The 13,726-nt window shown below is 44.6% G+C and overlaps 2 protein-coding genes across 2 annotated transcripts; both read right to left on the reverse strand.

The window, feature by feature from the left end:
- Positions 1-63: 63 nt before the first annotated feature.
- On the reverse strand, positions 64-1,753 carry PHALS_04221 (hypothetical protein L915_04987; the record flags this gene model as incomplete). Its single annotated transcript, XM_024722245.1, has 8 exons — positions 64-156; positions 228-294; positions 369-463; positions 522-609; positions 673-812; positions 899-1,150; positions 1,213-1,552; positions 1,620-1,753. 8 exons carry the CDS (start codon positions 1,751-1,753, stop codon positions 64-66), a joined length of 1,209 nt encoding a protein of 402 aa, XP_024573342.1.
- A 9,391-nt stretch (positions 1,754-11,144) lies between these two features.
- PHALS_04222 (uncharacterized protein) lies at positions 11,145-11,531 on the reverse strand (the record flags this gene model as incomplete). The annotated part of the gene is made up of 2 exons (XM_024722246.1): positions 11,145-11,271; positions 11,338-11,531. The coding sequence occupies 2 exons, from the start codon at positions 11,529-11,531 to the stop codon at positions 11,145-11,147; spliced, it is 321 nt and encodes a 106-aa protein (XP_024573343.1).
- Between the last annotated feature and the right edge of the window lie 2,195 nt (positions 11,532-13,726).

A 13,726-nucleotide genomic window follows, 5' to 3' on the forward strand; every position in this document is an offset into this window, starting at 1 on the left:
GTCAAACAAACGAACTGGTGCAGGAATTATACAAATGTAACGCTAAATGTTATTTTCAATCAGTTAGTCACCGTATTCCTCTCTAATACGTTTAAGGTGATAACTTCTAGCATCCGGTGCATTCTTGCAATAAAAGTTCGAAATGAACGACTCAATCTACAGCAGCAATGACGACGAAAATCTTCATCAATCTTTCTTTGTTCTATACTAGACAAGATATGTCGTACCTTCGGTCGAAAAAATGCGAGCGAAGAGCTTGTTATGTGCACGCGGCAACATTGATGGAGACGCGTCCTGTAAACAACAGCAAAATTAACATTTAACCTTGTAACAATGTCACTTCATAATTCAATGCAAGATTTATTTACCAGTGCGACTTTTCTGCATCGGCTTCATAAACAGAAAAGTCTTCCAGCACGCCCAGCGATTGAAAAGATTTGTTTCGAATATACACATAGAATATCTAAACGACTTTTTTTAGACTGAAAACAAGATAACAATATACAACGCCATTCACCTACGCGATTTTGCTTGTCAAGCAGTGAGTCCTCGATGTACTCGACAAAATCGGAATTGACAAATCGTTTGATCAAAGATGGTGCTTCATTTCTGAAGCGTACGTAAGAAAGTTAGCTATCTCAATGACTTCAACCAATAAAATCCCTTCTGTACCGGAATCGTAAGAGTCGACGCTTAAAAACAGCGCAGTAGTCATCAAGTTGCCGTTCCTCGAGCACCTCAATAAAAATTAGAAGCCGACTTGCCGGATCTGGTAAAGGTTCCTTGAATTTACGGTAGTATACATCTGCAGTCTGTAAATAAGCGCGTAAGCGATATGGTGATATAATCTCGTCAGTGAACAATTCAGCCATGCTTTGAGTCTATTCTCAGAAATAACCTGCTCGACAGTGTACGGAATCTTGACAGTGCAGTCCCCAAACTGAAATGCATCCTGGTCCCTCGGCAGCACCAATGCTAACCGCGGCACAGTATATCCATCATTTGGTTGCTGATGGATTTGAATACGATGATTGCGAAGAAATGAGCCCAACTCCGTTTCTTTAGGCTCTCGGAGCCTACGTCTTTTTATATGAGAATTGCTTTTGGCGACAGTAGATGATACTTGTAGACGTTTTGGCCACAGAAAGCTCTATCCAACAGATTGTCAATACTTAATAGTCGTCCCAACTTAATTGAAAACAATAGAGTTACTTTAGACTGTAGCAAAATGACGATGGCGTAGCCGAATGCAAACCAAAGAAGTGGTAAGAGTTTCTCTCTGACTTGCTTAATTGGTGTCTTAGTGCTGCGTCTCCACATCTCGACAGCGACAAAATATATGATTGCAAACACTAGAAACGTTAGAATCTGCAATTGCCATAAACTCTGCCCAGAGAGACGTTGTCTGATTCGTGCAGACAACCCTCGGGGTTCTAAGGCTGCATTCTGTTCAGCCGTCAATGTAATCTCTTGCGATAGCTTCCTGACCAGTTGTAAGAATTGATTCTCAGCATCTTGTTGCGATAATCCCTTTGACTTGTACCAGCTTAACCTAATTGAATCAGAGCCACAAGCTACGCTTAGAACTTGAAAGGTATCTAGAATAATGTTATACTGACCATTGCGCACGATCAGACGAGAATACGACACTAGGTGCAATCTCAGTACAGTCGCCGATCTTCACCTTTTCGTACATTATATTGTGCTCGTCGCTCGTAGCCTCAGCTAAATCGCGCCTGGAACTATCGGTCATCTGTAACTTGTCCGGTTTGTTATCTTAAAAATGACAATGACAATGACAAAAAAGGGTAGATGACAACGATTACGATTTCAAATTGCGTAACAATTGATGTCCTCTTCCAAGAATTCCCCCTCGAGTAGATCTATGCCGAGATGTATAGGCTTGCACAAACTCTGCTAGTTTTATTGTGAAAAGCTGTCTGACTCACCCCATATATGTTACTCGGTATGCAAACGAATTCGTTCATTTCCAAGTCGATGGCCGCAAAGCCGACATAAAGAAGTAGCCTTGGTTTTAAGCCGGGGGCCTTGCTGTAGCCGTTTACTGGGTGAGGAGATTGAGGGTGAGAGCGAATGAGGTGAGCGGATGTTTTATTGAATCGAACGCTTCAGCCATGGATCCGCCATCTATCACGACGTTCTCTTAAGGTCGCTTTCTTATATGAATGCATGCAGTTTTATCGAGCTGATTACATGCGTATAAGCTTTTTCTTTGGGTTTCTTGAAGTATAACAAACGCGATAACCAATTCTGGACAGCCATACATGGAGTCTATGAAGCTTCGGCCTTTGTATTACGCTTTGCTCTTGCATCAAGTAGATGCAAATTGGGATGAATGCGTCATCGCAGCTCGCCAGCAAGCACAATAATCATACTTCTTTGCCATGTATTCCTTTGAGGAAGGATAAGGCTGACGGATGCGCTTTTGCGTTGTCCAGGCTATAAGGTGATGCATGACGTCGCGCATTCATGAGGCGGTAAGTACAGCGTACGGGTCAGATGCAACATGTGCGCGCATTACTGAAAGATCTGGGAAGTAATGAGCTTTCAAACTTAGTTGTCGCCTTGCCAAAGCGTCTGGGTGGACACAGCATCACTTTTCCTTGTCAGAAATCTTGCTGTATCATAGTACTGACTCGCGCGGTACTTAATTTGATATGACGGGACCAAGTGATTAAGACCTCAGGTACGAGGCCCATGAAACCTTCTTGAATGACAACTTTGGTCGAGAAAGACTTACCGCTAAGTGTAAAAGCGCTATGTACTGATGACCCAGTGTAAGAGGGCGCTGTTCACAAACAGTCCCTTAACACAATACACACGCTTGTGCGACGAGGAAACTACTCCCGACGCCTGACTTGATGGGAAAAAGAACGACTTAAGCCCTTGACAGCAAATTTACAGCTGAATTAGAATGGTTTATGGTCCCTAGCTACATGCAAGATACCCTGGACTCTTGATTTATGAATCAAGCGTGTACTGAGGTAAAACCTTAGATTCAACTGATACAAGATCTTGGGTGTACGGAGCATGAACTTCGAAAGCTTAAACTTCAACTATCGTGGAAAGTATCCACTAGAAGGGACTGACTTGCGCTACCTACTTCTAAACACAGAGACACGTCGATCTCATCGCCAGTACAGATCCCCAAGTAGAAATTAACATTATGTATCCTACAGAATGTTTGTGACATCATATTAGATGTCACGTATGCATTTGGGAACACCATACTGTGATATTCTATTTGTCAAGTCTCAAAATACATACAGAAGGTACATAGAGTACCTTCATGTAATAGCTAAGTGTTGACCATTACATCGTTGCCTCCTTAAAGTCAGAAGTACTTTGATACATTTGCAGACATTTTCAAGCAGCTCACTTTCCGATCGACAATGAAGCGATCAAGTGAACAAACTTACATGAAAGAGTGTTCATCGCCTAAACGACAAAGAACGGCTCAATAACTCTTTGACGTTTCCTCCAGTCTCAACTTAATGGAGACAAGAGGTTATACATGGACCATTTCTTCCATTGGCGTCGGATCAACAATCGTGATGATCCGACCCAGCCCATCGTCGCTAAGCTTGACTATTGGCAGACATTTGTTCGCCTAGAGAACGAGAACAAAATGGAGCGTCTGTTTCGCCGAGACGACACTGTCAGCAATTTAGTCACGACCGAGCACAACCGAGCTCTGTTCGTCGTTGTGTTGCCTCTAGCAACACTACACTTGATTCTCGTAGCTGCGGACCACGTCGAGGACATCAGACTCGAAGGCCTGACGAAGGTCCCACGTGTTCTAGTCCGATGAATAGCCGCGCCACCAAAATTTTAGAAGCGTTGATGGCACAGCTGCTTCTTTAGGCGATGATGAGTCGATCGATACTCGTGATCGACAATCCTCTCCACCACCCAACGTCGCTCTCCACGAGATCTCTGATAGCGGAGGTGGGTGGTGAACGTGAAAACACTTGAACGACTCTGGAAGTAGAAGAGCGCTAATCGCGGGCAAATGGAGGCATTGCAGCAGCGTTGCTCGAGGCTTCAAATCGCTGCGAGAGCCTTTAAAACCTTATTGCAGAGCAGAACTCGAAACTCGACATTATGACTGATGGTTTCACTCAATTTTCGGCTTTGGAGTCCCGTTTTTAACTATGGTTTCAACAGGTTCATCATGAACTTGTTCGACACTGGGAGGACGAAAATTTTTGTTAGATGGCTCACGAGCACCTGATGCGGCTCTGTTGAAGAGGCAGGTTCTGTTCTCGAAGTACTCCGGGGCAAGTACCATTCTCGCCATCAAGCGTTGGAAGCAGTAAAGAAGAAACCCGTTGATGTATTTCAACGCTTGTACGTCGAGAAGAATCTCCAGGATGAGAAGCTGCTCTTCGTGGATATATAAAAACTTCATAATCAGCTTGATCATATACAAAAGGTATAGCAGGATCGTCAGATCCACCCGAATGATACGACTTTAGCCTACCCACATAAAATGTAGGATGTAGGCACATGCGTGTAAGGATGGCTAATGTATACGCATCACAATTGCATTTCAATACCTTGAACGTACCTACATAACTTGGTTAAAGCTTCGTGCTTCCCAAGTTGGACAATGTATGTTCCGGCAGATTTGTCGCGCTAAGTAGTGCAAGATCATTGACCTTATTATATACCTTCTTGGTCTTCCTTCCGCTCTTATCTGCTTGTTCTTTTTTGCAGATCCGGAACTTTCGCAATTGCGTCTCGAATAAACTTGTCTCTTCACGATGAAGTCATCGACGTGCTGTTTCTCACGGTTTGTCATGTCGTTTATAGGTCTCGTTGAGTCAAAATTCACGTTTAGCTTTGTGACAGCATTTAGGGTTTACTGTGGGCGTATAGCCATCGCTCCCCCCAATCTAGGTAGAGACCTCACCCATTATGGATGCAGGTACATTAGGATGAATACCATAGTTCACATCAGATGGTGAATGACCTGTCGAGACATGCGTGGAGTTGTTCAGCGCAGATTCTGCAAGAGGAAGAAAGTTACTCCACTTTTTAAGCATAGTAGCATAACAACTCAATACGTCCTCCAAAACTCGATTCAAACGCTCTGATTGACCGTTCATTTCAGGGTGTTCTGCTGTTGACATGGACGATTTGGTGCCCGATGGCCTAAAAGTGCACGCTAAATCTTCGACGTAAAACGGGGTTCATGGTCAGACATGATCTCAATCGGAAGGCAATGCAGACGAAAAGCAACGTCAACATAATTCTAAGCTGTCTTTTCGGCACAGATCTCATCCGAAAAGGCGCAAGATTAGCTAACTCGCTTAAGCGATCCACTAGGACAAGGATGACACTGCGTCCGTGTGTGTCCGAATTCGATGTCCGAACTCACAGACGTCCAGCTCTAAGTTGGCACTGACAACGGCCGAAGTGGGGCCTGAGTGGAATCCAATGGTTCCATTCTCTGGCAAATCTCACAAGTCCTCACATAATTGCGCTCCCACTCACAAATGTGTGGCCAAAAGTAATCCGAGATAAAAGATCTTTTCCTCACGTCCGAGATGGCCACTCGAAGGTCTGTCACGGTATTCATTATAAGTGACGACGAAGCAAACTTTTGTCATTTCGAGCGACAACTATTGCTGTATCCCCGTGTCCAACCACATAGTACTATACTCCAAGACGATAAACTCGCGTATTTGTGTGAGACGGAAGACATTGCGGTGTTTTGAAATACTTCAACAAGTTCTGACATGTCTCATCAGGCTTGTGCCCATCAACAATTTCTTCGCTCACTGTAGTCGTAGCTTGTACTCTGATCGTCTAAACATCTTTGCATTGTTGTGCCTGTTCGCTCCTGGACTTTGGATCAAATTTCGGACGTCTTGACAACCATCGGCTAAGATGCTCGTCGTGCCTGGCTTGTAGTATACAACAAAGATGTACTCCGCAAACAAGGAAACCCATCAAGTCATTCTTTGCGATAAATAAGGAGTCTTAACTGCCGTACGCAGTGAGGCATGATCTGTATAGTTCGCAAAACACTCCTCTCCAATTAAGTACACAGGGAACCTAACCTAAGCCTACTTCATTGCTAGAATGTATTTTTCATGAACTGGATATTTTCGTTCCGCGGGCCGGAGTTGTCGCGACTGTTACGAAATAAATCTCTCCCGACCCTCATCATCGTGTTGCATCAACGCAAAACCGATGGCATGTATCTCGAATCACATGAAAAGGCTTGTCGTGATTTGCAATCGCAAGAACAAGTATTTCTCTCAAACTCTTTTCAAGTTCGGCAAATACCGCCTGTTGATTTTTTTACCATTCTCACTCAACATTCTTTGGTAAAAAAAGGCGTTAAGGGTTGCACCAGCGCTCATATTTGCGCGTGTATTTGTGCAAATAGTTGACCAAGCCCAACTATTGTCTCAGCTATTTCACATTGTTTGGCCCAGGCCAATCATTGATAGCTTTGACTTTCTCCGGATCTACACAAACGCCACTCTCGCCCACAAAGCAAATGAGAACGGATGTATCTGGTGCAAAGAAAACGCAATTTTTCAAACTAGCGTAGATTTTTTTCTCTCGCATAACTTGGAAGACTTGACGAAGATGATCAGGATGAACATTGACAGCAGAATTCCATCCGTTTTCTTACTATGATCGAATATATCGTCGTAGTAATTAGATGCAACCTTTCTCAATAAACGAAGATTTACGAACACTCTGTTAAACGTCGCGAGAGCGTTATTTAATCTTGGCCATCACTAAGCTCCCCCATGGCATACCACGGGAAGTACTGACTGCAATTAGTGGTGTATCATTTTCGCGCATTCGTATCTGATAGAAACCATCTTACAGATCGTTTGCACTGAAAATAGTACTGCCAAGTATTCATTAAAAACCATACCCTTTCGTGGATCCGAAGTCCGGGCAGGTATGGTCGCATCGCTCAATTTGTTGAAAGCGTCAACAATGCGCCAACCTTCTGTGGCTTTCTTCACGCAGAAACTTGGGCTACAATGAGGCGACTTGTTCTCCCGGTGCGGAGACTTGCTCTCCCGATGCAGAGACTTGCTCTCCCGATGCAGAGAATTTGTCTCCCGCACACGACCAGTATTCTGTCGCAGCGCAAATGACTTCTACTTTTGGCAACGGCCACTACCGTGTGACGGAATACTTCGAACCAGGAAGCATGTCAATCCCATGACGATTGCCTCTGTCAGATGGCAATTCGCCCAGCACCTTGTCTGAAATATATCAGCATATTCCTTGACAACTCCTTACACGAAGTTTCATTTTAGAGCGTTTCACAAATGCTCATCATACCTTTCCTTTAGTCTTCTTGTCAGATATCCGCAGTATTGATGTCATCGTCGATAGTTTCTTTGCAATCGCACATATCTGCGAAATCTCGCCTGCGCTTCAGGGTCTTCTTGCTCATCAATGGCAAGATAAAAAACAATTTCTCGACTGATCTTAAAGGGTTTTCAATCCTCACGTGACGAATAACATTGACGTCACCTTCTTCGCTGTAGGTCACAACATTTATAAACTCGCTTGAAATGACTTATTCTTGAACACTTTCTTTATCAATACGACTCGTACCTTGATCAGGGGAACGCAAATTACTTGACGAAAAACATTTTTGGTGGCCTTCTTTTTCTTTTCTCGGGATAAATTTTTGCCTCGGATCCCACTATTCGTCGTGCTACAATCGACCATGACTTCCAAGTTGATAGCATAGGTGACAGTCCTTTTCTGGTGCCTGACTGCTCGACATTTCAGTTTGTGTCTTTGCTTTGCCTTCTTGATCTTGTCCTGTGAAATAGGGGGCCATCGCACACCACAATATCACTTGGGATATTTGTGACTTCTTCAACAGATGCATATGCCCATATTATTTCGTTCATCGTCATGCAGCTCGAATAAGCGCTGGGCAACTTTTTGACGACGATCTTTATATTCATCCAGTCCAAACTAGGCTGATATCGCTTGAACCATGACATAGCTTGGATATTCGAGGTCGAGTAGGATAAACTCGTCTTCACCTCGGAAATCTTCAAACTTAATTGCCTAGCGAATGACTGGCTTTGGCATTTTTTTCTAGATCCATTCGCTAAACGAATGATTATTTCTCAACTCACATTGACGAACCCCCAGTCACAAATTGCGCTCGAACAAAGTTAATAGACGTACCAGTGTCAATCAAAGCTCGTAGTGGCTTCTCGAAGCCATCTACAAAGACTTCTTAGACAATCAAAGTCGCGCTTTTCCTGTTACTTTCATCACTCATAGTGGAGACTGCATGTGCATCATGCACGTTGCGGCCAGAATTCTGTGTATCCAACTCAGCAACAGTACTCAAATCGAGCCCAGAAGGGCAGCCCCGCCCCTACTGGTCGCTCCCTTTGGAGCGTTCGAGCTGATGACCTTTGTAGCGTCCGAACAAACACCCTGTGTCTGTTGCCGACTCGACAAAAATACTCTGCAGTTTCGAGCAATATGATCTGGCTTCCCACAACGATAACACTTTCCATCGCTGCGAGGACGCTCATTTTCAGGCGTGGAATCGTACAAATTGTCCATTGGCTCTGGACCATCACTTGTACCGGTCGACTGGCGCGCTTGCGCTTGGTATGAAGCCATTAAACTTGGCTTGCTGGATGATAAACTCTTCTTGCATCGCTCAGTTGATTGCATAGTCCATCGTCTAGTGATATTGCGGAAGAATTAAAATCGGATTGAACCATCATTCAAGTCTTCCATGAACGTTACAACTTGCGTTGAAACTTCAATTGGCTCATCGACAATGCTCGATACCGAGTAGCGAGCGCGCTGTGGGTACGAGTGTAGGTCGTGACGACATTGACGAAGCTTTGAGAACTCGGCACGGGTACGAAACTTATTCTGTGGCGGTTTGAACGCTTGATTTTGAAGTGTTTGTAGCTGAGTAATTAGTTTAGTTAATCGGCTCACGCTCCCATACGCCCAACCCTTCGCACGATTCGCAAGGTTGGACATCATGAACAACACTTGCTGCAAGGGGTCTTGCAATGATTGCTGCACCCAACTCGATAAACCATCATGAGAGAGATTCCTTCTCTCCACCACGGGCCAAATACACATTCAGCTTCAAAGTCATCATTCTGTACGATGAAACAGGCATTGCGACCTGCTTCCAAGGTTCCATTATTTTATGAAACTGACAACTGCGTTCTTTTGGTCATCCGGAGAAGACGACTGCAGTAAACTGACTACTACAGCTTCTGCGATGACTTCTCGCACCCGCTCTAATTGAAACCTCCTGACGAAAAGGTTAAAATGAACCTAAAGCTCGAGCTCCCAAAAGATAGGTCAATGAATCGTTTTCGCTTGAAGTTGACCCTCAAACTCGATTAGATCAATTTAAGAAACAAGAGAGGTTAACCCGTCTTCTCAAACAGGTCAAAAAGATACCCAAGGAACGACGTCGAGATATACAACAAAACGTTAGGCGCAGAGACTTAAGCAAAATGTTGTGTAGTAAGTCGAGAAGAATCTTTTACCTTTGACTAAGGCCAGACGGATGAAAAAGCTAGCCAATGAGATATTCGCCGATGGAGATGTCGAAGATTTTCAAATTAATACTAAATAAGCTACATTTGTTTTACTAAAATAAAACATGGTGTATAAACGAATCATGATCGATCTTTAGGAGGCTCAAGCCAAAAAAGCTCTCTCGGGTAAGCCACATCTTTTGACTGTTTCCCAAATTGGCAAAGTGGGATGCAGTGTCGCTTCACTTTTCTAATGCTAAAATCGTTGAAAGAGCAGCTATAAAAGGTAAAGGATGCAACGTATATCTATCTCACAGAGAATGAGCAGGTACGTGTTCTCATATGAACGGGTCGGGATCCAGGGGTTATGTCTGGAATGGGGTGAAGAAGGTCTGGGGAGCCTTGAATGATACAGAATTGCAAGCAAACTGGTAGATATGGCAGTGCCAGCTGTAAGTATTTTTAATTGTCAGCCGGGCCTTGTCAACGAAGCGCGAAAATTTTAAGAATCGACAACCGGTGTTGGCATTCGTCGCACCAAAGTAAGGAGTTGCTCATCGCTAAGAAGCTTTACCTATTGTGAGTAAAGTATTCCATGGATAAATTATGTAGAATATATCTTCCTCATTATTCATAGCATATGATAACCATGTGATGCAGTATTGCCCGCAGTATCCAAAGTGCTGATCCCGAATTTGGAGCGGTGTCCGATCCAGATGAGTTAGCCCAAGTGGAGGTGGCAGCGAAAGCGAGTCAAAATGCTTGTTCATATACGTGGCTACCCAGTGTGTACCAACTACTCTGAGTTGATTAGTTGAAACCTGCCCGATTTTTGAATTGCTCCCTAAAAATTGATCGTAGTCTTCTCGTCATGTGATCTCAGCTTCAATTTATAATCTTCTAGCAATTTTCTAGTTCGTTCCAGGATTTCTGAGAATTTGACCCAACAACGCAGGGCGTTCGTATTTTTTTTCTCAAAACCATATCTGACCTTTAATACATAACGAATTTCTAATATCGTTTCCAGTGAGTTCATATAGTGACCGTGTCGCGTTTGATGAATCCGTCTCATCTCAAGACAATTCCGTTCTCTTTCAACAGAAGTGTTGGACCTACACCACCGACAGCAGCTCAGCAGCTGGTACAGTTGCAGGTCAAATTCAGTTCAATTTGAACACTTTGGTCAAAATCACTGGACTGATCTTTCGCAGGCTACTATGCAGTTTCCTATCAGATTGAATATCACAAGTAATTCAGCGATCTCGGCTGAAGGACATGTAGGCTAAGACGGCTTTGGAGCCAGCATCAAAAAGGGCTTCGATCAGCTCGTGGACCCTGTCAGTATCGTTCTGAGCGGAACTAATATTCAATCCCAGCAGATATCTGAGAATACAAATGCTACGTTTAGACTCCTAACAAAATGGTCTCAGGATTCCGATCTCACTGTGTGGTTATTACTGTTTGCTCACCTGCGTATTCCGGTGTGCAATACTCATGGGTCGGAATCCCGGGTTTGAAGAGGAGTGTCAGTTGTTCACGACTTCATTATGTTCGGTGTTCATATCTTCATTGCCATTGCGATCGGTGATTTCAGGTGCATGTAACTCCTTGGCTGATTTCATCATATTCTTTTTTTGCAAGGAAGTCGAAGTCTGTCATGTCAGTATCGTCATCGTATTCAGCATCGTATATTGGAGGTTCAGTTGACATTGTAAATCTGAAATTGAAGCAAAAATGGTCGACGTTGGTGCAGATTGAGATTGGCAGATGCTTGGGTGGTTACGCAGTCTGTCGTTGTTTTTTTAAATGTCGACGATACGACTCGAGAGTGATTTCTAGTACTGCAATCTCGGACGAATCTTCGAATTCTCTAGTATCATCACTTTGAGCTAAGGTTGCACATTGCTGCTGTCGTTGTTGGTCAGAAGTCAAGATGACATCAAGGCTGCGTGGGGTTGCTGATATTGAAAATGGCATGATATTTGTTTTCGCTTTTGAAGAACCAATATGCCATTTTTGTTAATGTAGTGAAAAAATCCGCTGTGTCTTTTTCTCTACAACAGCAAGTTCCGATTTCTTACGTCGTACCCACCACTGTCTTCGTTCGCATGAGCCTTTCGAAAATGACGCGGCAACTTTTCGCGAAGATTGGCTCTTCATGAATACAACTTGGATGGAGAAACAAGTTCTTCTGCTTCGATTTTGAATTTTATGACTTCAACTTGACTTGCAACTGTTGTTGTTGTTGTTGTTGGTGGTGGTGGTGCTGTCATTTTGGGTCAAATTTAAGAAGAACAACTCATAATATCATACCCCACCCAACAGTCTGGTCCTTCTGACCCCGTTCTTCTTCTTCTTAGGTCCAGATGTAACAATGTTGAACAACTGGCGCTGCAACATATATGGACTACTCATCAATGGCATTAATCAGTAACCACGTGGGCCATGTTATCCTCACTAACAATACAAACATTGTCATATATGTTGACAACATAAAACATTATATGCGGGTCTCGCAGTTGTCTCGCAGTGATTGCTGCATCCAACTCGACAAACTATCGCGAGAGAGACTCGTTCTCTCCACCACGGTGCAAAGACACGTTCAGTTTCAAAGGCATCATTTTGTATAAAAAATAGAGTTTCCGATCTGCTTTCGACATTCCCTAATCTCATGATGCATGAAACTGACGGCCGCGTTCTCGTGATCATCTGGAGAAGATGAGTGCAGTGTATTGACTACTGCAGCTTCCCCGATGACTTCTGGCATCAGCTCGAGTGCCATGCACTTATGTGAAGACAAATGAGTAAAATTCGTCAACATCTCTGTTTGCGGTGCTGATGGACCGAGTGGTATCCAACTCCCTCCGCGTCGCTCGGACAAAGACACGAATATGGCTTGGGCCTTGATGCGCGACGAATTATTAGCCGCATCGTCAATCCAAAATCACGTGTCGACTTCTTTACGCACATGATATCAGCTAGCCGCTCGGCTATTCCTACCCCACCAAGCCATGATCCATGAAATGGCGGCGTCAGCGGGACGCGAGGATGAGCAATCCCACTCACTTAAACGGCGTGTAGCCGGTAGACGCATGCACTTCATTGTTCAGAGCAAACTCCACAGTTGGCAGCATGGCGCTCGGGCGCCTCAGCGCCACTGCGCAGACGCTGCGAAGGACGTCTTCAACAACGCGATCCACGCGCTCAATTTGTCCATCGATCTGCGGATAAATTGCTGTGGGTGTAGTCAATTTGGTACCCTGCACTCCGAAGATTGTCCACCGAAATCTCCAGTAAAGCGTGGGTTATTGACTCCGGGATTCCTTGTTGTCGAAAGACACGAACCACAAACAGCGTCGCTGTACCGACACCTTCGATGGTGTCCGGCAATGCCGCAAGGTAAGCCATCTTGCTCAAACGGTCGACAAAGACCACCATACCCGTGTTGCCCGCCGAGTCCTTCGGCAGGCCAAACACAAAGTTCATACTCATGGTCTGCCAACACCTGGGGGGGGGTGTTACCGGTAAAGTGACCATCGGAGCCGCTGCATTCGGAAAGTTTTTGACCCTTTGACACGTGCATATAAGTGCTCGTCCATCGTACAGCTTGGGCCACCAATAGTGGTAACTCACAGAGCTGTAGGTCTTCTCACCACCGAGACGACCACTAAATGGGGGTGTCATGGGCCTCATAGAGCATACCGTACCTCGATTTCTCATCGTGAGGAACCACAATTCGTGGCATATCCGTTGGGTCGGTGATATCATCCAGCAGTCCGTTATCCAATTAAAATTGTTGCAACCGTGCGGGCAGGCGCGACGACAACTTCTCGTCCGAGTTTCCAAACGCCTTGCCTCGAGAGCCTTTAGCAGCGCTGCACACATACCATCACCCGCGTATGCGGCGCGAATTAAATTCGTCACTGATGACTTCACCGTTGTAACATGAGCATGCTCATAGTCTCGTCTGCGTGACAACGCATCAGCCAGAGCATTCTGCTTTCCCGGCTTATACTTCACATCGAAGTTATATTCCGCAAAGAAGAATAGCCATCTAGCCATCCTTTGCGATAGGTGGGACGTCTGAGTCACAGTGCATAGTGACGCATGATCAGTATAGATCACAAACGGCTTGGAGCCGAGCAGGTGGACCCTGAACTTGACAAGTGCAT

Source organism: Plasmopara halstedii, assembly GCF_900000015.1.
Source record: "Plasmopara halstedii genome assembly, contig: Scaffold_253, whole genome shotgun sequence".
Taxonomy (NCBI): Eukaryota; Oomycota; class Peronosporomycetes; order Peronosporales; family Peronosporaceae; genus Plasmopara; species Plasmopara halstedii.